The sequence below is a fragment of the Phyllopteryx taeniolatus genome, chromosome 18 (assembly GCF_024500385.1).
Source record: "Phyllopteryx taeniolatus isolate TA_2022b chromosome 18, UOR_Ptae_1.2, whole genome shotgun sequence".
Taxonomy (NCBI): Eukaryota; Metazoa; Chordata; class Actinopteri; order Syngnathiformes; family Syngnathidae; genus Phyllopteryx; species Phyllopteryx taeniolatus.
In genome coordinates, this window is record NC_084519.1 from 7,428,736 (window position 1) to 7,456,666 (window position 27,931).

The following is a 27,931-nucleotide window of genomic DNA, read 5'->3' on the forward strand; positions in this document are numbered from 1 at the left end:
AACATGCAAACTCCGCACAGGAAGGCCTGAGGCAATATTCGAACGCTGAACCTAAGAACTATGAAGCAGACGTGGTAACCACTAGGTCAACATGCTGCCTGTACCAAACCCATGTAATTAAATTCAACACAATTAGAGAGGGGGATTACACAAAGGAGAGCCAATACATCGATCTTAATGAAGGCACAAACTGAGGAATATATTCATTTTATTTCTGCAGATGGAGGGACCCCTCAAGAATACATATTTTACTCTATCAATAGTGGCAACAAAAAACGATTGGTTGAAGACCCTAAATTGTCCATACTGTAGATGTGAATGTGAGTGTGAATGCTTGTTTGTGCCCTGTGATTGGCTGATGACGAGAGCAACCAGTTCAGGGTGTACCCCACTTCAAGTCAGTATAATATTATATACTATAGTCATAATAATAAATATTATCATCCATCCATCCATCGTACATTATGCTTATCTTCAAGGGTGAACTGGAGCTTGTTACAGTTGACTGTGCACACCCTAGACTGGTTGCCTGTTAATCACAGGGCATATATAGATTATTATTATTATTATTATTATTATTATTCATCGTGCATATCGCCATGCCAGTTGTACTCTGAAAACGTTTCCATTTCCAACGCCAGATGTCAGTGTTTGTCTATGCCTATTTGAATTTTTAGTATCCAGTGCATGTGTTGAGCCATCCTTTCAGGTCACTTTTTTACACTGTCACAAGCCTACTAGCAGGTCTTTAACAATTCACATTGCTTACAACAAAGACATAAAGTCACACTCTGCAAGGCTTGACAAGAGAAGTTCACAGTTTACAGCACCATTTGGCATGCAACTTGGATGATTGCAGGCTTCGAGAAAGAGCAATGCGGTTAACTTAATTTAAGTAAATTTAACCTGCCTTGTAGCAAAGCCTCAAAATGGTTATACATTTGAACACATTTGAGATTTGTCTCCCTTATGTTTTAAAAATAATGCAACAAAACCAATTATAAAATGATACTGTACTGCAACCCCCCTCCCCCCCCACAAAAAACAACTAAACAAAAGATTTGAATAGATGTCCTTATTATTATTATTGTTATTATTATTATTATTATTATTATTATTATTATTATTATATTATCTTACAGAGCCTATATTCTCAAGTTTAGTTCCGCCCCCACCCCCACTTCCCATCTCCAGTGACAGTCTCAAAAAATCTATCCATTTGCAAAAGTGTAATTTAGCTTACCAGGCTTAATTTTTTTTGTTTTTGTTTTCTTTTTTAGTTCTTATTTTTTCACAATCTTTCTTCATCTCCCCTGCAGAGCTCTGGCACCAAAACAGGAAAACCACGGACTTTGGGTATTTTGTTTTTAATATCTAGTGTATTTATTGTATGTGGGAGGTGACAGTGAGCAACTGCGTTAAAAGCTAACTGGAATCCCCTGTTGGCTTAACATCCGTCTATCCATCCAGTTTCAAAAGTGATTGCCCTCATTAGGGTTATGGGTTAGCTGGAGCCTATCCCAAATGACTGGGCAATAGGCAAGTTTGTCAGTCGGTCACAGGGCACCTATAGACAAACAAATTACACTCTCATCCACAACAATGGGCAATTTGAATTTGTTAATGAACATAACAATCATGTTTTCAGATTATTAATTAAAAGGAATGTTTTTTTGTAAACTGGTGTTCCCATGGAAAACCCATGTAAACATAGGGAGAACAAGCAAACTCTTCACAGGAGGGCCTGAGCTGAGATTCAAACCCAGAACTTCTCGACTATGAGGCAGACATGCCTACCAAATCACCATGCTGCACTGATTTGACATAATGTAATAAATTTGAGATTAAGTGCATGTGACCAATGGATTTAAATTTTGATTGATTTGCTGATCTAGAAAGGAATATCCATATGTAAAGAATGCATACATCTTTGAAACACGTGTAGAATAGTGTGGGATGCAGATATCTTGTATAAGCATTAGCAACTAAGGCAAAATGGCAGTATTTTCGTTAATTCAACTACACCACAGCAGATCAAAACATATTCTTTGAGCAGCTGCTTGAAAGTGAATCTCAGATGCCACATTTCACTCTAAACTGCCACTCTGCCTCTTCTCCTTTGACATTGTCTATGATTCTCAGAACTACCAATGACCTATATGTGCTTATCATTTTGTAATACCACATTTCATTTTGACTGCCCCCCGCATTGAATCATATGATCACGAACTCCATTCATCCATCACCATGACCATTTGAATTGAGGACATCAAACACACCTCTGGCCAGTATAAGCGCTCTTGTATACGTTCATTGCTTATGCATACACCAAATCGTGATAAAGTGCTCCCACAGCAGAAGCTGTAAAACATACTTCCAAGAAGTATGGGACATAGGCAGTATTGAGGATCCCCTTATAGTCAAATATTGTTGCAGGAAAGATTTATTGTTTGAGTTTACGAGTTGAATTTATATCTTGGCTTGCGAGGTTTAAAAAAATGTTCACTACTTCGGTATTTTCAAGGGACATAGCATGAAACCCACAGGAAATAGAGTCATCATGAAGTATGTGCAGTTCTTCTCATGTGTTCAGAAAGGTTGAATCTACAACCCCAATTACAATGAATTTGGGACGTTGTGTTAAACATAAATAAAAACAGAATACAATGATTTGCAAATCATGTTCAACCTATATTTCATTGAATACACTACAAAGATAAGATATTTAATGTTCAAACTGATAAACGTTATTGTTTTTAGCAAATAATCATTAACGTAGAATTTTATGGCTGCAACACATTCCAAAAAGCGGGGACAGGGTCATTTCTACCACTGTGTTCACCTTTTCTTTTAACAACATTCAATAAACTTTTGGGAACTGCGGACACTAATTGTTGAAGCTTTGTAGGTGGAATTCATTCCCATTCTTGCTTGATGTACAGCTTCAGCTGTTCAACAGTCCGGGGTCTCCGTTGTCGTATTTTACGCTTCACAATGCACCACACATTTTCAATGGGAGACAGGTCTGGACTGCAGGCACTCTATTACTACGAAGCCACGCTGTTGTAAAACGTGCAGAATGTGGTTTGGCATTGTCTTCCTGAAATAAGCAGGGGGGTCTATGAAAAAGACGTTGCTTGGATGGCAGCATATGTTTCTCCTAAACCTGTATGTACCTTTCAGCATTAATGGTGCCTTCACAGATGTATAAGTTACCCATGCCATTGGCACTAACACAGGCCCATACCATCACAGGTGCTGGCAACAACAATAAAGTTTGTCAGTTTGAACATTAAATATCTTGTCTTTGTAGTGTATTCAATTAAATATAGGTTGAACATGATTTGAAAATCATTGTATTCTGTTTTTATTTATGTTTAACTTAATTGGAATTGGGGTTGTACTTGTGGGCAACAGGTTGTCCCTCCACTATGAGTGCTTATTTTAAACTCTGAATGTACAAACTACTGCTTTTTATTAAATATTTGATAGCTATAGGACAAATAGCTACTTAGAGCTTCCAGGGGGTAGCGTAGATTTGGAGTTGACAGACACAAATAACAGACACAGTTTACAAATGTTCATTAATGTCTTACATTAGTTAAGCCATACTGCAGTCTTTACTGTGCTTAATACTACTGTATATGCATGACTTAAATATTTAGCACTTCCCTCTAGTTTGGAAAATAGGCATCTGCACACGTTGGCAAAATTACTGGTACCCTTCTGTTAAACAAAGGAAAACTCACAAGGGTCACTGATATAACTTGAAACTGATAAGTAATAAAAAAGAAACATTTACTGAAACTTAAACTCATCCATCCATCCATTGTCTGAGCCGCTTCTCCTCACTAGGGTCGCGGGAGTGCTGGAGCCTACCCAGCTATCATCGGGCAGGAGGCGGGGTACACCCTGAACTGGTTGCCAGCCAATCGCAGGGTACATACAAACAAACAACCATTTGCACTCACATTCACACCTACAGACAATTTAGAGTCTTCAATTAACCAAGCATGCATGTCTTTGGGATGTGGGAGGAAACCGGAGTACCTGGAGAAAACCCACGCAGGCACGGGGAAAACATGCAAACCCCACACAGGCGGGGCCGGGGATTGAACCCATGGTCCTCAGAACTGTGAGGCGGACGCTCTAACCACTCTCACACCGTGCCGCCGTACTCAAGATGCATGTCTAATATAATGTTGTTTTTTTACATGATTGCCATGCACAGCTATTTTTGTTAAAATAAATATGTAAGCACACAAATGAACATCAATGCAGACCGATCAGATCGCCTCAATGAAATACAATATTGGTCCAAGTGTGCTACAAGTTTCTGTCTTTACGTGCTTCCCTTACAAACACTGACAGCAAGTAGGAGAACGTTTTCGCTGGACAACATTCAGAGTACCACCCCACAAGTGGTACAGCGGCTGAAATAAGTATTTAACACGTCACCATTTTTCTCATTAAATATATTTCCAAAGGTGCTACTGACATGAAGATTTCACCAGATGTTGGGAACAACCCAAGTAATCCATACATACAAAGAAAGTAGAACAAATAAACTCAGAAATTAAGTTGTGTGTAATAATGTGAAATGACCCAGGGAAAAAGTATTGAACATACCAACTGGTATTTATTTCATACTTTGTACAAAAGCCTTTGTCTGCAATGACAGCTTCAAGATGCCTCCTGTATGGAGAAACTAGTCGGATACATTGCTCTGGTGTGATTTTGGCCCATTCCTCCACACAAGCAGTCTTCAAATCTTGACGGTTCCGTGGGCTTCTTTTATGAACATTGAGTTTCAGTTCTTTCCATAGATTCTTGATGGGATTCAAGTCAGGTGATTAGCTGGGCCATTCTAGCAGCTTTATTTATTTCTTTGAAACCAATTGAGAGTTGCATTATCCTCCTGAAATGTCCACCCTCATTTCATTTTCATCATCCTCGTAGATGGCAGCAGATTTTTGTCAAGAATGTCTCGGGACATTTTTCCAGTCATCCTTCCTTCAATAATGTGAAGTTTACCAGTACCATTTGCTGAAGGGACAACTATGTTGACAATTATTCAAGTAAATCATCTGTGACACAAGAATACAATGGGTGGACGGTCCATTGAGAATTGGATCTAAAAACAAAATAAAATAAAAGGGCATTGTGCGTTGCTTAGGAGTTAGTACAGGAGGAGTTTAAATGTTTTCCCCTTACTTAAGTGGGGTTTATCCAGGTACTCTGGCTTCCTCTCAAATTATGTAAGGTTAATTGAAGACTCTAAATGGTTGATGGATATCGTGAGGGAAGACATGAGGGCAGTTGGTGTTCGAGAGGAGGATGCAGGAGATAGGCTTACATGGAAAAGGATGACGCGCTGTGGCGACTCCTAAAGGGACAAGAATTGAAGACTCTAAATTGCCCATAGGTGTGAATGTAAGTGTGGCTGGTTCACCCAGTGATTGGCTGGTGACCAGTCCAAGGTGCACCTTGACCGAAGTTATCTGGAATAGTGTCCAGTTTATTCGCCGCGCTAATAAGCACGGTTTAGAAAATGGATGGAATATTGTCCAAACGGTGAACGAGTGTCCAGACCTCTCTATATGTATTGTGTTTGACTTTTAAGGGTCCACTGTGCGTTCATCCAAACGATTCCTTTACCGCTTGCAGCCATGACATTAATGTTAACCAATCTGTCATTCCAACAACTTAATGGAGCACTTTCCAATGTTTGGACCCACAGTGCGTCCCAAGTCTCCTGATGTATTATCCAATCCTCTTGCCACCTGCCTCCTACTGCTTGTTGCTGTGCCACAGGCAAATCAAAAATAACAACCGGTCTCCTGCTTGGTCACTCAACCGGCAATTCTCAACGAGGAGTAATTGGAAAAACCTAAAAGGCCCATGACTGAGGAACCACTTAACTAAAAATATCACACTAACAAGTTACCAAAAGGCAACAATAGAGGCAGAAAACAGCTGCGAGGAGGGGAGTGGGTACTCTTGTAAAATGTTTGTATTTGCATTCAAGCACGCTAACACTTCCCATGCAGAACTAAACAGCTTTGTCACTGAACCACACGGAAATGTCTGGAACAGCTTTGCTTGCTCCTGCTCGCAGAGCATGTGGATTACACAAGAAGGATTTATGTAGGTGGGGGCGTGACACCAAGCTGACCACAGGTCACGACCATCAGTGCAACATCCAGCCACTGGTCAAAATGTGACCTGAGCCTCAAAGTGGAATCGAACAGAAGGCAGCGTGGGACGCATATGTGAGAAACCTATGCCAGCTGACTTTAGTCGAGAAGCGAAGTCTTCACTTAACCAAACATACTCCTTTTGAATACCCGGACAAAACCAATGCAAGCACGGGAAGGGCATGAAAAGTCTAGACAGGGGGCCCGAACATCAAACCTCTGGACCACAGGTGTCAAACTCAAGGCCCGGTGGCCAGAGCCGGCCCGCCACATCATTTCATGTGGTCCATGAAAGGAAATCATGAGTGTCTTCCTCATGTTTTTCTGTACCAAAATTGTTAATTATTTTGCTAGCACTTTCCTAATCCCCTTTTTAAAACAACTTCTGATTTCAAAACAAATTATCCATAAATCTTTATGTAATAATATAATCTGGTCTATATTTATATGCTTCAAAATTTTCCAAAGTAAAATGTACAATGTGGGCCGTGACAAAATAAGTTTGACACCACTGCTTTAGACTGTGAGGCAGACCAATACAACACTGAGCTGGCCCTGGAATAACACAATATTGATGATCATGTGAGGATAAACAATCCTAATCATCCTAGTTTCTACTGAATGTCAATGTTCTGTCCAACTATATGTAAAATTTGATTGGATAATCTTTTACAGTCGTGGATTCAACTACTGAACTTTCACATAGTAATGAAGGAAAATACGGTCATGGTAGGAAATTATCCAGATTATACCTAGCATCAGAGGCAACTAGGGCATTGGGTTTCTTGCTCAAGGATATTTTGAAATGAAAGAGAAACTGCCACCTGAGTCAAACGACCTCTCCATCTTTGGGTTCGTCAATTGGCTGTGAACCGAATTGCAACTGCACCGTCAAGGCGACGCACACAATATATCACACCCTTCACCATTTGGGAGTTAGGTTTCTGATTCACATTATTCATATGGCCTTTCCTAATCTAACCCTCACATTTATCTGGGCTTGGTTTTAGCACTGGAGAACTGAACCTGTATTGTACTTCCTGAAAAAAATTGTGGAGCATGAAACTACAGATTGCCCAATTAAAAATAATAATTTGTTAAAATTAAAAACCAAACATTATCCCAAAGAAAAGTTACCTAGAAAAAGCATGGCCATAGATTAATGTAATGTATACCGCTGGGCATTTTCAGGATTGGATTTTCTTGTCCATTCATAAACACAAGTGGACAAATGCACCGTTACAGTGCAGTTGTTATATGGAGAGGTTGAGTTGGGAAGAACAGTTTCATCAACCATTCATGGCTGGCAACCAGTTCAGGGTGTACCCCGCCTCCTGCCCGATGATAGCTGGGATAGGCTCCAGCACGCCCACGACCCTAGTGAGGAGAAGCGGCTCAGAAAATGGATGGATGGATGGGTTGTCACTGTATCCTGTTCCAGTCCAATTACTGAGAGTCCAGACTGTCATGCTTCAGTCACTGCCTTGGCTGTGTTTGTAAGTGGTTGGTGAAGAATAGCAAATATCAGACTCTTTGAACTGGAGCAGTAGTTTATCGCTGTGCACTTGATGACAAAACAGACCACCTAATTTAGGGGCTTGTCTGTATACAGTTTGTGTGGTTTTCTGGTTCCTAATTCAGCCACCTAAACTCTTCCAGCCCAGTCTCACAGCAAACACAACACCAGATCAGCATCAGCGAACATCAAAATGATTTCATTCTTCCTGTCTTTTTATGTTTTGTGTGATGCCACCATACAGTATAAACAGATCCAATGATGGCAAATAGAAAAAGGTGATGATGACTATAACCTGTTAAAGTAATTTGTGTTGACATAGGACAGCATTAGCGACGTCTCTCTCCGCTGCTCAACATGGCTAAATCAACTCCAGTAATAAAAGAAACCAAATGTAGACCAGAAAGGGAGCTGCGTTTAGTCTGTACGTGAAGCCACTAACCTCCAAACCAGTAGTTTCTCGCTACTGTCTTTATGGTTTATTGCTTGCAATTTTATTACAACAATTATCTTCTTTTTACACTTTGTATAACTGGCAAAAATTCTGGCCCTTTATAGGGCAAGGATCCACATTTGGTAACATAAACTAAAGTCGAAATAGACAGTTCACACCCAATTTTAGTCTTAAAGATGAAATTATTGCTTCAAGCCAATCAACAGAGAAATGTAAGGCTGATAACGGAAAAGTTATGATTAAATGTAATGACTGTCAAACTAAAAACAAAGAGTGCACATGCAACCACATAGGTTTGCCTTTTGTTTGCTAGCTTAATGCAATAACACTTACACATAATGGGGAAGGCCACAGGCACGGGCTAATGATTAGCATCTATATGGTGGTGTTAAAACCCTTTAAGCAATGGATATTTGAACACAAACATGTAGACAGAACAAAAAACAACAACAACAAAAACCCCCTTATAGGCATATATTCTTAATCCTCTGCAAAGAACGACTAATATTACTGCTGTACTGAGAAGCTTATAATAGAGAATAATATAATATAATATTGTATTTGGCCTAGACGTTCCACTGTACAGTAGACCTATAGCCCAAAGTGTCAGCAAGAGGGCATTGGCCCTGCTTATTTGTAGCTAAATTAAGGAAAATACATTTTAGATTTGAGATGAACTAAAATTTTTAAACAAGCCTACATGTTTTGTGTATCATAAATATAGTTACTTCTAACATTGCTTGGCATGTTTGCCTGCACTCTTACTCCTTACAGTCTTGCTGTCCCGCATTCCTGCTGGCCTGTTTAGTCGCTAAGCCTTCTGTGCTGTTATTATTGCAAGAGTATCCCGGGTCATGAGACCCAAACACCAGAAAATTCCTACCCTCCAGACCCCCCTGTCCTCTTGTAACATTCTTTTTATTAAATATGTGAATTGCCCAGAAATCTCAGGTACGAATGGAATGAATGACCAGAGTAGCGTATGCTGAAGTTCTTGCTCTCTGACCTGTTAAATATGCTTGTTCCATATTTCAGTAACATGCCTGAATTATTATTTGTTTTTTGTTTTTTGCGGTGAGTATGACACCTTACCCGGATCTTGTAATACGTGACCAAGTATGTTATCATAACCGCTACAATGTGAAAAAGTGGATTACAAATAAGGCATCATAGCAGTGGTGGCTCTGCAGTTATGGCGGCTGTTTTTCTTTCTTTATAATCCATCAATTTTTTTATTTGGCTTTTCCTCAAGAGGGTTGTGGGTAAATCAGAGTCCACCCAAGCTGACTTTAGGGCACATATAGACAAAGAACTCATCACACTAACATTCTCACATGGGGAGAACATCAAACCGCGACACAAGAGCTGAGATTCAAACCCAGAACCTTAGAACTGTGCAGCAGATCTGCTAACCACTATTTCTCCATGCTCCATAGGTATTTTATATTAAATGGAGAGCAATCATCCATCCATCCATTTTCTGAGCCGCTTCTCCTCACTAGGGTCGCGGGTGTGCTGGAGCCCATCCCAGCTGTCATCGGGCAGGAGGCGGGGTACACCCTGAACTGGTTGCCAGCCAATCGCAGGGCACATACAAACTAACAACCATTCACACTCACAGTCATGCCTACGGGCAATTTAGAGTCTCCAATTAATGCATGTTTTTGGGATGTGGGAGGAAACCGGAGTGTCCGGAGAAAACCCACGCAGGCACGGGGAGAACATGCAAACTCCACACAGGCGGGGCCAGGGATTGAACCCGGGTCCTCAGAACTGTGAGGCTGACGAGAGCAATCATTACATTGTGAAATTTCACGTCAGCAGCATTATTTTAACCTATTTGTGTCAATTCTTTTATGATAGTTAATAATGTTAAAATGTCCTTCAAAAAAATTGCAAACTACACAATTTTAATGATGATGACACTTTGATCCTAGAACTGATTATTTTTATTTTCATGCTAAAAAAAATTTGTGTCCAGTAACAGACTTTAAAGGCTGCACTGTATTGCATCCTCCATTTTCAGTAGGCCTAAACAACCACTCGAACTCTACTGCTGACAACCTTCAAATTACTCAATATGTAATTATGCAGTTTCTGACTGACAGAGTGATTGAGGACACTGACAGTTTGTCATTGTCAACGTTATGCCCTGGCACACTAGAAAAGAAAAATACAGGATGAAATTGTCCCGCCTTGAGATAAGTAGAAGAGTCAGCCTGACAATAACGTTTCTGGTCAGAAAGATGGTAGTTCTCCCACAGAGCTCCCCCCCCAAAAAAGCTTTATCATTGTGTTCATCAGCAAGGCACATCTCATGTTTCTCTTATGCTCATGAGTATATGTCTAGAAAACACACAATTTAATCAGGCAGCTGGAATATTTTAAGGGATCACATTACCCAGGTAAGGCCCGGAGGAATGCAGCATTCACTGTACTTGTTATCAACTCATGAACGGGAGCCGATGAAAGGTCGACCTTCTGGATCATTAAATATGATGTAACTGGCAACGGTGACAGTCTGGATGCCGCTCGATGCTGGGCGTCTAGAGATGGTAGATGGGGTTTGGGGTGGGGTTATGAGTTTGGTGGAGGGTGGGGGGGGGGGGGGGGGGGGACACACTAGGCAGCTGAAGCTACATGGCACAGTGACAAAAGCTAGATTGGTGCCAGAATTCCTCTGGACCACACATTTTTTGTGTTTGTTAAGTAATTATGCTACTCACTGACCAATGGAGAGGCAGTCGTGGATGCAGTGAATCAAGAGGAGCCTGAAGGCAATAATAACATGAGCCTCCCAACTAATAGGAGCAATTCATTCAAATGATTTAAAACCGATGATTTGAGTGATGAAAAAGAGCCAGTTAAAATTGTTTAATTTATTAATTCTCGACAAATCGTCTCATGGGATCTTTGCTTGACTTCTTCAGATGTGCTATTCTCAGCCTTCTCTGCCATGCCTTCATGCACAAATTGAAGGATTCTTCTGGATCCTCTGGACTGTAGCTATGTTGTCATGTCCATCTTAATGTTGTCCACATCTTCAAAACGGTTCTCCTTGATGACCCCCTTCAAAGAGAAAAAAATAATAATCATATGGCGTGCGATTTTCTTCTTGTCAGGAACTGTCGGAGGCTCAGGGCATTATAAGAAGGTGCTTTGTCATGGTGAAGCAGCCATGCTGGCACAACTCTCACCTCTTCTCGCGCACTGAACAAAGTAAATGCCACAAGATCTCTTTATAGACATGCTCGCTGATCCTCTAGCCCTGTGTCGATGCCCCTCACTTGAAGAATGCCATCAACATATCTTTGACTTTGAGCTTCAACTGTCTTGCTGTCCTTGGCTTTGGGGACATCGGACTCTTCCATTAAAGGCTCTGGTGTTTGGTCTCTGGGTTGTCCTCGAACATCCGTGACTTGTCACCGGTGATGACTCTCCCTAGCAAGTCTGGTCTCATTTGTCTCACTCACTCTGTTCATTGCTTGACAACCTGACACAGACCATACTGTATGTATATAGTAAACGCATGTGGAAAAAAGTTCAGTAGCTGCAGAGAGTTGAGGTCACGGTTATATACTCCAGGATGATTACATTTAAGGGGTAAACTCGTAGTTTGTATTTTGGGTTATAAAGATACTTTTGTGACACATCTCATATTTGATTTCCTGTCAATAATTGGACAGCAGCATGTCTAGCGCCACCTTTTCTCAACCATTTGTACGAATAAGGGTCCTCTAATAATAAACACCTTACCTAAATTAAACACCTGTTTCCCCAATTGAGTGAATAAACACCCCGAGAACTGATAGAAAAACAAAAAGGGATGAAACCACAGCTTACTAGTAAGTACAAGCAAACAGCAAAAGAAACACAATATGATACAAGACTAATGAGGAGACCCTAGGTGAGTTTCCCCCCTGAACTAAACCATTGTTTACCTTATATATGCATGATGGAGTTCTCTGAGTGGAGTTTGCACATTCTCCCCATACTTGCATGGTTTTTCTGAATGGTTGTTAGTCTATGGGTTCAGGGTAGGTAGGCTCCAGTTCACACGTGATCCCGAACAGGATGAATGGTAGGAAATGGATAGATGCTTATGTAATGTGTTTATGTGAGTGGACAGACAGATGTTTACAGTAAGCGTGTATGTGAAACGACACACGTGTGCAATGTGAAAAAAAAAATGTGATGTGGTTGTCGTGTCTGTGGATGACATTTCTGTCTCTTGCAAATTAGCCACTGCTCACCCTGCCTTTCTGTACTATGGAATGGATTTTGTTACCATGACAACTACGGGCCAAGTTTAGGGGGTGGCAACTTGTTGAGTCCTGAGTCGAAAAAACGCGAGTGTGAATTGCCAAGTGACGCGTGACTATAAAATTATGGATTGTATTTTCACTTGTGAAGGCCGCACTTCATTACCAAACCTCAGAATTGTACTGCCAGACATGCAATAATGTAAATAATGTGTAATATTGACAACCTTGTACGATGTGGGGTGTAAATTAAGCTGGGGACTCTGGCCTCACGTCAATCCAGCAGAGTTTGGATCCACCATTTCCTGCTAGGTTTCACCTGCGTGTCTTGTTGCATTCAAAAGTTATACGTTATCAGTCTGGCTACCTTTACTTAAATTTGGAGCGATATTGGTCAAAAATAAAATGGTAAAAAAAAATTGTAAAATGAGGATAAAGAATATACAAGTATGAGCTCTTACAAATTAATTTAGCCAAGCTACAAAATCATTGTTTTTATATTTAGACCCAATTAACAAGCATTAAATTTCCAAGAAGTCTCCTTAGTTGTTTTTTTCTTTTGAATGAACTCCTTCACCTGTGACGTATTCAAGAGCAGGAAAATAAATCTTTTCTCCCCAAATAATTAAAATTTTAGTCTTCCCTACATAGGTCACTGTCAGACACTTGAGAGAAGCTGCTGTCAATCAAAACAGACAGCTAATCGATACCGTCTGGAAACTTTTAATAAGTACAGTAGATAGGACAAACAGCAAGCATAAAGGATGAAGAAGCAAGAACACCAACTACATAAAAAAATGTAATTCAAATTATCTCTTGAAATGAAAAGATGCCAGACTTTGAGGTAGAGGGGAGGGTGTCGGATAGTGAGGGTTTGTGTGAGTCCACTGAGACTGAGTGGTCATCATACAATGCCCTTCTCTGTCTGGATCTTCCAGCCAGCTATGATGGGCCACTCTCTCACATAACCAATTACCACACACCTTACCACCAAATATCATACACGACCACAGAAAAGGGAGGTGGGCAGTTGGGTTTTTGCACGTTTCTTTTTCTACTCCCCGATCTGCTCATCAAAAGAAGGGCACCCTGGTGACCTTGAGGTCAAAAGTACCTTTCAAAAAGTAGACAAGAAATATACTACTACCACTACTGCTACTCCTACTACACTACTAAAACTGGTGAGCACAATAATAACGTTATTTGAATTAATTAACACATCTTTTAAGGCTTTCAAGGGGTGAGGTGTGACTAATGCCTGGATCAGACTACAGGATTTTAGCCCTGACAATGGCCCGATTAGCTATCGCGGGCGATTTCCCAGGTCGGGCCAGACATATTTTGTCGGGAACGACAAAAACCTCTTGTAGTGGGACATAATCCAGGACCAACGAGTTGGCCCAACGATGAGTGAAAATGAACGAGTGAAAATGAATGAATGACACCAGCATCCGACCTAATCAAAATTTCATAATATGTGTGAAACAATGGGCTTGAGAAAAACATGTGCAGACAGGTGATGCACTGGGCTTGGGTGAAATAGAATAGAGAAGAAATACTGCGATCAGGCTATTCCAGAGATGTCTATCAGTTGATCCGAGACAAGCGACAAAGGTGGGCAGAAGGACAGTCACATAGAGCATCTGTTGGCTCTTATGTAACTTAATGAGGCTGTGGTTTTTAGGGTTTGGCTTCAGACATGGCAACGCTGTGCTCAGGGAGAAGAAGAAATACTTCACCATCATACTTTCCACTCACTGTCTATGCCTCTCTGTGACAGATGTGCAGAAATGCAGAAAAGTGACAAAACACATGCACATGTTGCCTTATTTACTGTTTTAAAAGTTTACACGTGCAAAACCTGGCACAAACTTGATTGCTCATGCAATCAAGCTGATCTACTAGTTGCGCACCCTGGACTGCATTTGCCAAATGTGCAAAATTGTTCGTTTTGCACATTCTGGGAGGAGTACAATATATTCAAATAGATTCATTTTGCACGTGCAATGTGATTTATCAAACCTATAATGAATTTCAATGGTAATTTTGCATCTTTAAATAGCGCGTCACAAAGGCAGGAATAAACCAGCCTGCAAAGCCGAGCCAATGTAGGACAGGACCTTTCGGCTCATCGAAACATTTTTGCCAAAAATGCCCAAAACAAAAATTATTGCGATATATACAGTTTTCGAGCTTCTGAATTATTTAAGGGCTGACTTGGAGCCAGTTACAAGAAGGAGGCATGCCATATCACTTATGACAAAACCCCTTTCAACTCTGCATTTCTGCATCACTTAAGCGCACCGTGACAAACAACGACATGAGGCACAGCTGGAGGTGGCAGAAATGAAGATGTTGAGGTTCTCTTTAGAAATGACCAGATTGAATAGGTAACCAAGGTTAGATGTTTGGGGGACAAAGTTATCGAGACCAGAACAAGATGGTTTGGACATGTTCAGAGGAGAGATAGTGAATATATTGGTAGACTAACGATAAAGATGGAGTTGCCAGTCAACAGAGCTCGAGGAAGACCTGGATGAAGATTGAGAGATGTAGCAAGGGAAGACATGAAGGCACTTGGTTTTAGAGAAGAGAAAGCAGAAGATAGGCACAGATGGAAAAGAATGAAGTGCTGTGGTGACTCCTAATGGGAGAAGCCAAAACAAAACAAAAATATTTTGGACCTTAGTAAAATATCACAATCTTTGTAGGTCACAAACAATAATAGCACACGTAATCTGTTAAAGTGAATACACAATTTAGCAGCCGCTTTTTGGGAGCTTAGTAAATACGGCCGTTAGAATTTTAGAAATGCACAAAGAAGTATTCTGAGCTACTCAGTGATTTTATCATTCTCCCACCCACTGCTTCAGCTAGTTCGTCCTCTCTGAGTGCTGAAAGATTTGCAGTTTGACAGAAAACAGAAGCTCTTCTTGTTTTAAGGAGCTAATGAGTAGAGACAGGCTGATAACAGTTTGTCTAGAGTCTAGACATTGCACGGTGTGTGAATCTGGAGCAACCAGACTCTCTCTTATCAGTCTCAGCCACCAGGCATATTCCCCCTCTTATTGACAACAAATGTTTAAGCAAATGTTAAAAACAGTTGTTTTCATTAAATAATTGGTTATTTGATTTATTGTAAGTAAGAAAAAAAATGAAATGAAAACATTTCTTATTTCATTCATTGTGACGTGACCGAAAGAACGAAATTACGGATACGAGTGGCCAAATGGGCGGCACGGTGAACGACTGGTTAGAGCGTCTGCCTCACAGTTCTGAGGACCGGGGTTCAATCCACAGCCCTGCCTGTGTGGACTTTGTTCTCCCCGTGCCTGCGTGGGTTTTCTTCGGGCACTCCGGTTTCCTCCCACATCCCAAAAACATGTATGGTAGGTTCATTGACAACTCTAAACTGCCCGTAGGTGTGAATGTGAGTGCGGATGGTTGTTTGTTTGTGTGTGTCCTGCGATTGGCTGCTGACCAGTTCAGGGTGTATCCCGCCTCCTGCCCGATGATAGCTGGGACAGGCTCCAGCACTCCCGTGACCCTTGTGAGAATAGGCGGCTCAGAAAATGGATGGATGGATGGATGGATGGATGGAGTGGCCAAATGATTTTCCTCCATAAGTTGTCCACCTGTCTGGGCCCTCCCTTAGAGATAGGGTGATAAAGCTTCATTATCCTGGAGAGGATCAGAGTCAAGCTGCTGCTCCTCCGCATTGAGAGGAGCCAGATGAGGTGGCTCGGACATCTAGTTAGGATGCCACCTGCACGCCTCCCTCGTGAGGTGTTTCGGGCATGTCTCGCCAGGAGGAGGCCCCGGGGATGACCCGGGACACACTGGAGAGACTATGTCTTCCGGCTGGCCTGGGAAAGCCTCGGGATCCCCCCGGAGGAGCTGGATGAAGTGGCTAGGGAGCGGGAAGTCTGGGCTTCCCTGCTTAAGCTTGTTGCAACTTTTAAATGTACATTAAAAAAAAAACATGTTGTGACCATTGCTACTTTACTAGCATGCTGCACCTTGGCTCCCCACCCATTTCACTATACCACTGTATAGACCACATCCATTGACTAAAAACATGTTTGACCTAACCAATCCAATCTTGGATGGTCGTCAAAATGAATTACATTTTTATTCCAGATCCAATGAAATAATAATAATTTAAAAAAAAAGTATGTCCCTATTTATCACAACATAATCAAATGGGAGTATTGGAATTTCGGAGAGGCTAGCTCAACTATTTGGATCACATCCAGATGAAGCCGCCTTTGACATAACAGCTTACTGCCCAAATTTTATTGAAATCGGATGCAATTAAAATTAATGAGATGTTTGTGAAATTTTAATAATAGCGTATGAACTCAACAATGTCTGTATTCTTTCCCAGAGTTTACAAACTAAAGAACTCAAGCTTAATGTTTTCAAAACTGACACCCTAAAGTTACAATTAAAAACAATGCAGACATAATCTCATTTGGGGAAGGTAAAACATCTCATGGGATTTTCATGTTTGTCTCAGTGGGAAAGCTGGTCAAGAGATGTGACTGAACTTTTGAACATTTGGCCCATTAGAACTTTGATGAATTGACAATAGAACACTCATTGTTTTCCATATCACATGGTCACCTGAAATTAGATTTACTCTATAAAAAAAGGTCATCATTCACTCTAATATGGTTAAATGCAGCAATGATGTCATAAAAATACCGTTAATACTATATTCTATAGTCCTCACAGATTTGTAGTTTGTAGATTTGCTAAAGACTTTCCGAGCCAACAAAGCACAAGTGTTCTGTGAGTGTGCTGACTGCATTCGCACACACGTGTACATTGTTTATGTTCCCAATGAAAGATGGAGGAGGCAGCCTTACACGAGGGTGCACCAAGCCCCTGAACAACATAGTAGTAAGAAAAAGAAACCCCAGTTTATCCTAAACACACAGACCCAGCTAAGACTCACTCACTCACAGTGTTCCTCGAACTGACACCTCTCAATAACACACACCATCAAGTGTGTCAGTTTATGCTGCACATGACACATGTGTGCTAAGCCCCTGGAGCTCTGAAAACAGACTTTGGGGGGCTCAAGGGCTTCTGAGGGAAAACACTTAGCGCTAGCTCCCCACATAAGCCTTCTTACTGTGTACAGCTGATGTTGGGGCTTTTGCAAACTATCACAGGTGAATAAATGTTTGTAAACACTTAACAGAAAATGCAAAACAGTTACTGTACATAATATAAGTACATTATAATTTTCTTCCTACAACAATTATACATGAACAGTACTCAGATTTTTAGAATATGAGACGCTTTTCCATTGCTGGTTAAACTGAAGTTTTTAGCAAACATTGACAAGTTTATCTATCTATCTATCTATCTATCTATCTATCTATCTATCTATCTATCTATCTATCTATCTATCTATCTATCTATCTATCTATCTATCTATCTATCTATCTATCTATCTATCTATCTATCTATCTATCTATCTATCTATCTATCTATCTATCTATCTATCTATCTATCTATCTATCTAAGGTGTTGTCTTCTGGCACTGTTTAAAAACGAAGAAAATGGATGAATGGACATTCAGTGGCAAACATGGTTTATCGGGATACACCAATGAAACGTTTGGTCTGGGTAGGCTACTGCCTTCTTTTCCTCTCTTCTAAATGAAGTGGATAAAATCAACACTTTTAGACGGAAAAGGCAAGAGAGGGCTGATGAGGAACACAGTCCTGTGGTGCACCAGATTGAACAAGTGAAGCAAGCGGAAGTGCTACTGCCTCCAGGAAGAATAAATGCTGCAGTCATTACTGTATGTATGGATGTCTGTCTTGAAAGCAGGAAGTCGTTCCAGTCATCTGTGGATTATTACGATGGAGGGATTGTGTTTGTGTAAATTACCTTCCCTCCATGTTAACTGCAGCCATAAACATGTCATCTCGTGCCAGCTTTAGAGATAATTATAAAAAACAGTATTGGATACGGGTCCTGGTTACAATGTATTCGCCAAAAGGGTTTAACTACACTAAGAGAACCAAGCTTCTGGCCGTGTAACACATCAGAAGTCAGCAACCCCCCTCTGAGGCTCAGCCATGTTGGCAGGCTGAGCTGTTCGGAGCAACCGCTGTTCTACAATTACTCTTTTGACCTCCCATCTGGCAGTTCACAATGTTTTAGTGCATTCAGATGCAGTCTGAGCCACCTGCATCACGCAGGCCTCCGCACACCTAATAGCCAAATCAAAGGCTTGACTCTGCAGCATGGCGTTCTGACAAAGGTGTTGTTGTTGCAGACTGGGCTACACGTTAGTGGCAAGGACGGCATATGGTGAGAGCTGAGACCTGTCTTCTCTTTTACACCATTATATTTCTACAGTTATACATTCCAGGTGTTTGGTTAATGTTTATGTTCTCCTCTTGCAGCCATCCAAAGAGACTTCCTCCGGTTTAATACATTGCCCCCCCCCCCAACATGATATGGTCCTAATCCCCATCGTTTATGTTAATGTAGAAAATGCTCCATTAAAGTAACTTCATGCTATGCACGAGTAGTTATCCCTTGTGCTTTTAGATACTTTAGAAGGATGTGTTTAATGCATTTAAATTACCTTAAGCATGTGTATGAATGTTCTAGATCATGATTATATCATCATATTACATACATTGTACATTTTTGGCTTATTCCCTGTAAACACACACGCACACAGGAACGCTCACAAAAGTCCAATTAACATCGACACACACTGTTGTTAATTTAATCCTTGTGCTAAATGTTCAAGATTAGATTTGTATTACTGAATATTGCATCTCCACTAATTGCCTCATTCATGATCCCAGATCTCTATTTCACACTTTATGGATGTCATTATTATTATCATTTTACTCACCAGGATGATTCAATTGCTGTTTTTCTTTTTTCTTTTTTTTGGTCTTTTTTCCTAAACCATGGGAGGAGCTGGGGCCGGGTGGTGGGGTTGTTCTTTCATTAATTACAGTAAGTGACGTTGTAAGCTGGTTACATTTCTGAAGACAATGAAGCTGAAACGTGCCAGCTATTGTCAAAGTAACGCAGGCCTCAACCACAGATTAGACATTTGCAACCACAAGTAAATGACTTTGATCTATTTAGACATATATGCCATCTTGTTTCAACCACAGCATGTGTTGGACAATGAAACTGAAAGAGCCTCCTGTCACATTTTTTGATACATGCAAGGATGATGGAGTTGGGAGTAGGAGCTTTTAGTTGCACTAATGTTTACATTTCCCACCACTGTGACATGAATGATGGGTTCTTCTGTTCATTTATTTGTGGGGGGGGGACATGTTAATGTCAACATTCCACGTGAAAATACTGAAAGCAACCATCAAGTAGATCCGAATTTTGGGATTACGATATTCAAGGTAATACTTTGTAAAAGTAAAGAGTCTTTAGATAGTTTTCAACAATAGACTGTGACAATAATCCAGCCACGTCAATCAAGATTTGCATGATTGTAGTCACACAGGAAATAGATTTTGAGAGGGTTTCTCAAGAGAAAATGCTGCCCCTATCCTGAGCCATTTGAGGTTGAAAATTGATGTTAATAACCAACATCTGGGATTTATATGAGTTTATGTGTAAGATTTCTAAAGGACTGTTCAGGGGAGGCCCGGATTTAAGTGAAATAAAAAGGTGGTACGAATAATACTGTAGTCAGCTATTAGATGCTTAGCACATCTGCCTCCTAGTTCTGAGGACCCGGGTTAAAATCCGCCCTCGCCTGTGTGGAGTTTGTGGAATTGTATATATATACATACGTACAGTGTATGACAATGATGTTATACTTCTGCTTCTTTATTCACGTCCCCTTTGAACAAGATTGCGCTGCGATCAACAAGAATGAAGAGGCACCGCTGCGGCTCGGCCAGGCCGCTTGTGAAATAGGAAACAAATGTGAGTGATGCAAATCGCACACTATGTGCATGTTTGTGAAGGGCTAAACATTATTCGTTTTTTGTGCGTGTACATGGGTGTGTTTTTGCCAAGTCACCATCAAGTAAATAATGACATGGACCAAAACCTCAAGTTGCTCACTGAAGATGATCGCAGAGGAATTCATTCTCGTAGTTCTGCTTCAATTTGAAAGGAATCTACATTGCACTTCCTGATTAACCTATATTCGAGTTATTTCATTTCTTTTAAGTTGTGTTGCTAAGGAAAGGAACCTCCATTTTCACCTTGGACGCTCTGCACACGCAACATCAAAGGAACAGCAAAGACTAGCATTAGCATTGTTCGCAGTTTTAGCAGTGTTAGCCAAATGCGTTACTCACAGGTCTGGCACGTGCTTCTACGGGCAGTCTATGACAGAAAATTGGGCAAAAGCATGATGCTTACGCTGCAGTCGCGAAAAATGAAGAACGTTAATTTTATATGCATGGTCCATGACAAATTAAAGCCGCAAGTCAGAGCGCCACTGTAGTTTTTCTGGGAAGACCAGAAAGGAGCGTGTTGCTGTAATCAATTTTTGATTGTATCTATTTATGGGACAATAGTGAAGAAATGACACTTAGCGACAATGATACGTCGCCAATGTACAGCTCGTTTAGCAGTGTACATTGAATGCACTCTCACAATAACGCAGCATACAGCCTTTCATGTATCAACGCTGGCAACAAAAGTGAGTACACCCCTGAGTGAAACTGTCCAAATTGGGTCCCATTCGCCATTTTCCCTCCCCTTTGCCATGGGACTCGTTAGTGTTACTAGGTCTCAGGTGTGAACGGGGAGCAGGTGTGTTAAATTTGGTGTTATCACTCATACTGGTCACTGGAAGTTCAGGATGGCATCTCACGGGAAAGAACTATGGGGGAAATTTTTTTACTGTTGCTCGGGATACATACACTGTATGTGACGCCTTCACGGTGAAGGTGAGGTTATTTTTCTGCAAATAGCAACTTCTTTTTTTCACTTCTCCTTTGGTCGTGTTTGCGCTGCGATCAACAAGACTGAAAAGCCGACGTTGCTGCTCAGTTGGGCTGCTTGTGAAATACATTTTAAAGGACTGAATGCAGAACCAACCCGAGTGATGCAAGCCGTACTGTGCGTGCGTGTGTGGAGGGCTGGGCTTTATTCTCTTTTAAAAAAAAAAAAAACATTTTTGGGGGTTTGTTTTCAACAAGCTACCACAAAGAGCAAATAATAACATCCACCAAAAGCTGAACTTGGTCACTGAAGATGACCACACGGGAATTAATTCTCATTTTTCTTCTTCAATTTGAAGGTAATCAACTTTCTGATTTATCTACATTTTATAATTATTTCATTTCTTTTTTTAAGTTGTAAATGTAAATGTTTTCAAACAGCAACTTCCACTTTTACATCGTTGAAACTGCTCATACAAAACCACAGGGACAACAATGACTAGAATTAGCATTGTTAGTAATTTTAGCAGCGTTAGCCTAATGCCTCACTCTGACCTATGAGGGTCCGTTAGGGACATTATTCAGGATTAGCTCTCACATTTACTATTCAAATGCTTTCACACACACACAAACTACTGAAAGGCTCTCATACGCACGACTCTTGCTCTCATTGACACTCGTCAAATGCTCTCATTGACACTCGTCAAATGCTCTCATACGCACGAGTCTTGCTCTCATCGACACTACTCAAATGCGTTCACGCGAGCACGTCAATCACATTCTCGCACACATCACTGGCATTCACGAGTTCATGTCAATCATGCTCACATGTGAATAGTGTAAATCTTTTATTAGGTAGTTCAATTCAAAAAGTGAAATTATAGAGATACACTGCACACACTCAGTGAAGTATTTCATATTTAAAATATGTATTAGTTTGATGATTGTAACACATAGCAAATAATAAAAAAATCCCCATATTGAGAAATTAAAATATGATGTCAAACGAAATAGTGAATTAATTCAAGAAATAGTGATTTTTTAATGTAGAAATTAGGCTGGAATTTGCCCTCTGAAAAGTACTTCAGTGTTTAATCACTCTGAGTACTGAAGAAAAACTTTTCAACTATATTCTAATTTATTGAGATGTACCTATATTTAAAAAAAAATAAAATAAATAAAAGTCATGAAATATTTGACTCTGAGTGTGTGTGTAGTCTGGAGTGCACATCTATGACACGAGTTTCACTACGACAATTAAATTCCTTCGTTCCTCTTGGACACTTCATTAGGAAGACCAGAGCAGGGGAGCTTAAACACGACTATCCGGCCATCCTGCCTGCAACGAACCGTATACGTTTTCAGATTGTAATGCAGCGGTGTTGAAACTCTGTCTCGAGTCCAGGAGTAAACACACGTCCACTGCGCTTTAGCCCGAAAGGCACAACAATGGCGTCTCGACGAGCCAGCCTAGCCCTACGTCATACACGACACGGCTTCTGATTGGCCGACCATTACGTCATATCCTACAGCACTTACACATTAAAAGCAGGCATTTTAAATCACTGAGGAAAAGTGTTATTGTATCACAATAATCAACAGTGTCAGTGAGAGCATTTGAGACGTGTCAGTGAGAGCAAGACTCGTGCGTACGAGAGTGTTTGAGTAGTCCTTATGAGAGCCTTGCAGTAGTTTGTGTGTGTGTGTGAAAGCATTTGAACAGTAAGTGTGAGAGCTAATCCTGAACAATGTCCCTAACTGCTCCTCATACCCTCAAGCCGTCCATATCCAACCCGATTGGTCAAGTCCCACACACCGAAGGAATTGGCATGAATTAATTGTGATGCACAAACTTTTTAATCATTTACATTTAATTATTGTTTGTTTTTATTAATTACAAGATTATAGAATGCTATTTACCTTAAGGAACAATGCTTGTTGAATTTTATTGAGGAAGCTGGAACAGATTAATGGCATTTCCATTCATTTTAATGGGGAGTGATGATTTTAGATAAGAGTGACCTGACTTATGAGCATGTTCCATGAAAAATTAAACCCATAATTCAAGACGCTATCATTCTTTGTGAATTTGTATGCCCTTATTTTGTAAGAATAAAAAAGACGTACAGATGAGGTGAAAGGACTTATGCAGCAGCTTGAGGAAGAAAGAGGCAACATGTAGTGACTGAAAGCCATGGTTATTTTGGATTAAGTACAATACATATATGTATTTTAATCACAACAGGCACCACAGTAGTTTTTCTAGGTAAACCTACAATTGCCGAGACGGGTCACAACAAATGGAAAATCCACAAAACAACGGATTTTGGCTTCTGCGAAGTGTGCGACCTGGTAGCCTGTTTGTCCATTGGTAATATGAGTCCGGGGTAAACCAGATGACTTCTACATTCGGAGGGAGTCCCGCAGCTCACTTCCGGTGTGTCTTAATGTCACTGTGTTGCGGTTTAATGTCATTATGTTGTGGTGATTGCGTTTCCATCCATTTTCTGAGCCGCTTATCCTCACTAGGGTCGCGGGCGTGCTGGAGCCTATCCCAGCTGTCATCGGGCAGGAGGCGGGGTACACCCTGTACTGGTTGCCAGCCAATCGCTGGGCACATATAAACAGACAACCATTCGCACTCACAGTCACACCTACGGGCAATTTAGAGTCTCCAATTTATGCATGTTTTTGGGATGTGGGAAGAAACCGGAGTACCCGGAGAAAACCCACGCAGGCACGGGAAGACCATGCAAACTCCACACAGTCGGGGCCGGGGATTGAACCTGGGTCCTCAGAACTGCGAGGCTGAAGCTCTAACCAGTCGTCCACCGTGCCGCCTGATTGCGTTTCCATTATTTAAATGTCCTTGTGTTGTGATTTTAATGTTTTGTGTTGTGGCATTTGCAATTGTTGGCACCTGTCTCGGACACTGTACAGACCAGAAATGAGAGCGCTGCGTTGATTAATGTGGCTAAATCTAAAAGCGTGTATCCGCGTTGTTTGTTTTCTCAAGAAACGGGCCGACTGATGTTCTTTGGGTAGTACAATCCAGTTTTTGCTGTTAACTTGTGGGATAAAATGTTCTTCAGTCAGCGATAACACCCTAGTAATTTTGTCTGATGGAGTAAAAGACAGTTGTGGTAGTTTTGACATCAGTTTCTCTTGGTGTGCTCTATAAGCAATAACTAAAATATCTTTTAACTGGAGAAAATTATTTGCCATCCAGGACTTAATTTCCACAATACAGTTAGTCAATTGGGCTATGGGTATCAGGAAAAAAAAGGAAATGTAATGTTGAGTATCATCAGCATAACTGTGAAAACGTTCTTCTTTGTGTTGTTGTCTTGCAGCCATTAGCGGCCAGCACACGTACGTCTATGCCAGGGCCGGGGATGTGGCCGTTCTGCCTTGCAAGCGGTCCTCCTGCTCCGGCTTGTCCTGGTTGTACAGTTGGGACGAGAAATCTTTGGTACATGAGGTGGTGAACGGCCGAGTGCTGACCAGCTCAGCCAGAAGTCAACGCCTCAGCGTGAAGGACTGCTCGCTGCTCATTGACCGGGTGAAGGCACAGGACACCGGTTACTATGCATGTGAACAAAGTGGAGGGTCAACACTCACAGTTTTGCTGACGGTGATGACATGTGAGTCGTCTAAATAGAACATTGTTGTCTAGGCGAGCCTGCTAGCCATTTTTAGGCTAAATTACTCCACGACAAACCGAGCAAACATTTTAAAAATGCCTGTAAAAAAAAAAAAAAAGCCTTTCACAAACCCAATGATAGAGGTATGTTCTTCCGTGGGCAAACCTTTCGATCAGGCCTTTGGTCTTGACTCAAGTCTGTGATTTTGGTCGGTTTCAGAACAATTGTTCTCCCTTGTCTCACCGGTCGCCTTCTTCCCTGCAGTGACATCATCGTCTCCTCGGGATTCTGATTCAACGGGAGAGGGTCACGTGATCCTGAAGTGTTCCTTGGCCTGCTGGCCAGGTATGAGGTGTTCTTGCAAGCAGGGGAGGCTCCGCTGGATGGACGAGGAAGGCCAGGAGCTTTCCCCGCAAGGCACCCAGCAGAACAACTGCTTGTCCTCCTTCAAAGTACTTCCTGCTGGCCGTAACAGGAATTACACGTGCCAATACGTGGCCGAAGATGGCGTGAAGGTCCAGGCCCATTACACAGCTGTCTTCAAAGAGGTCAACACAAGAGGTCCTGGAGGTCCGCCGCCCGGTCGCACCCGGCTCATCAATATCATTCGGGTGGCCGTCGCCGTCTCGTTGGTGATCGTCTTCGTTTTGGCCGTCGTCCACATCAAGACGAAGTTGAGAAGAAACACAGCCCAGGATACGACTAGATCGTGAGGCACAGCTCCCGTATACAGAGGGAAGAGGCCGAGTTTTACAACACTTCTTAGACAGTGGAGTGTTCAAGAGCGTTAATAGATTTGTTCTCAGGCTATACACTTTAAATTGCGCAGTGGCGGGGAGTGGCGTGTGCGCAGTGTGTGATCGCAGAGGGCGACACTCCCCGCTCCCCGTGGACGAATGGATTTACCATGTGCAGTTGACGCTCACTTAGTATTTGGACCAGTTTTGAACGGTAACATTTTTCCATCAGCACCCCCTGCATCTGATAATGACTTTGCCCAACATGGTGCCCCCCTTATATTGATGATTATTCTCTTTAATTCTTATTCCACAAACGCAATATTCACCAGAATAGCGTGTTTTGACCAGTGATTAGCGCATACAATGAATTCTTGCTTTGGAAATTTTGGGGTTTAGTTCTCCTTTAATGGTCATGTTAAACATTACCTACTTGTTTTCTTTTTAAAATGTATTTCGATATTAATCAACACATTGATGATTTTTACTTTTTTTTTCAGAAGCAGAGATTTTAATTTCTGTCCCTCAGCCAATGTTTTGCTTTGATTTACGAGCAAACGTTTGAGATACGAGCGCCGCGCGGTGGCAGTAAACTCAACTCTATTCACGTTACAATAAGCAGCAGTTTGCCGGACATGCATCTTCTTCTTTTCCTTTCGTCTTGTCCCGTTAGGGGTCGCCACAGCGCGTCATCCTTTTCCATGAGAGCCTATCTCCTGCATCCTCCTCTCGAACACCAACTGCCATCATGTCTTCCCTCACGACATCCATCAACCTTCTCTTTGGTCTTCCTCTAGCTCTCTTGCCTGGCAGCTCCATCCTCATCATCCTTCTACCAATATACTCACTCTCTCTCCTCTGGACGTGTCCAAACCATTGAAGTCTGCTCTCTCTAACTTTGTCTCCAAAACATCGAACCTTGGCTGTCCCTCTGATGAGCTCATTTCTAATTTTATCCAACCTGGTCACTCCGAGAGCGAACCTCAACATCTTCATTTCCGCCACCTCCAGCTCTGCTTCCTGTTTTCTCTTCAGTGCCACTGTCTCTAATCCATACATCATGGCTGGCCTCACCACTGTTTTATAAACTTTGCCCTTCATCCTAGCAGAGACTCTTCTGTCACATAACACACCTGACACCTTCCTCCACCCGTTCCAACCTGCTTGGACCCGTTTCTTCACTTCCTGACCACACTCACCATTGCTCTGGACGGTTGACCCCAAGTATTTAAAGTCCTCTACCCTTGCCATCTCTTCTCCCTGTAGCCTCATTCTTCCCCCACCACCCCTCTCATTCATGCACATATATTCTGTTTTACTTCGGCTAATCTTCATTCCTCTTCTTTCCAGTGCATGCCTCCATCTTTCTAACTGTTCCTCCAGCTGCTCCCTGCTTTCACTGCAGATCACAATGTCATCTGCAAACATCATGGTCCACGGGGATTCCAGTCTAACCTCATCTGTCAGCCTATCCATCACCACTGCAAAAAGGAAGGGGCTCAGGGCTGATCCCTGATGCAGTCCCACGTCCACCTTAAATTCTTCTGTCACACCGACAGCACACCTCACCGCTCTTCTGCTGCCCTCGTACATGTCCTGTATTATTCTAACATACTTCTCTGCCACTCCAGACTTCCGCATGCAGTACCACAGTCCTCTCTGGGTACTCTGTCATAGGCTTTCTCTAGATCTACAAAGACACAATGTAGCTCCTTCTGACCTTCTCTGTACTTTTCCATCAACATCCTCAAGGCAAATAATGCATCTGTGATACTCTTTCTAGGCATGAAACCATACTGTTGCTCGCAAATACTCACTTCTGTCCTGAGTCTAGCCTCCACTACTCTTTCCCATAACTTCATTGTGTGGCTCATCAACTTTATTCCTCTATAGTTGCCACAGCTCTGCACATCACCTTTGTTCTTAAAAATGGGCACCAGTACACTTTTCCTCCATTCCTCAGGCATCTTCTCACGCACTAGAATTCTATTGAACAAGCTGGTCAAAAACTCCACAGCCACCTCTCCTAGATGCTTCCATACCTCCACAGGAATGTCATCAGGACCAACTGCCTTTCCATTTTTCATTCTCTTTAATGCCTTTCTAACTTCCCCCTTACTAATCATTGCCACTTCCTGGTCCACCACACTTGCCTCTTCTACTCTCCCTTCTCTATCATTTTCCTCATTCATCAACTCCTCGAAGTATT

The 27,931-nt window shown here is 41.6% G+C and overlaps 1 protein-coding gene across 1 annotated transcript; it reads left to right on the plus strand.

Moving 5' to 3' along the window:
- The first annotated feature begins 21,236 nt into the window (after nucleotides 1–21,236).
- On the plus strand, nucleotides 21,237–26,192 carry LOC133468680 (uncharacterized). Its single transcript, XM_061754872.1, has 3 exons — nucleotides 21,237–21,700; nucleotides 24,695–24,985; nucleotides 25,250–26,192. The coding sequence occupies exons 1-3, from the start codon at nucleotides 21,655–21,657 to the stop codon at nucleotides 25,696–25,698; spliced, it is 786 nt and encodes a 261-aa protein (XP_061610856.1). The 5' UTR covers nucleotides 21,237–21,654; the 3' UTR covers nucleotides 25,699–26,192.
- The last annotated feature ends 1,739 nt before the right edge of the window (nucleotides 26,193–27,931 follow it).

Bases quoted from the DNA above. Each gene is read 5' to 3' on its own strand.
- LOC133468680 (XM_061754872.1), top strand. From the start codon at position 21,655: ATGACCACACGGGAATTAATTCTCATTTTTCTTCTTCAATTTGAAG. The intron at 21,701-24,694 runs GTAATCAACTTT...GTTGTCTTGCAG, and splicing joins TTTTCTTCTTCAATTTGAAG to CCATTAGCGGCCAGCACACG. The intron at 24,986-25,249 runs GTGAGTCGTCTA...TCTTCCCTGCAG, and splicing joins TTTGCTGACGGTGATGACAT to TGACATCATCGTCTCCTCGG.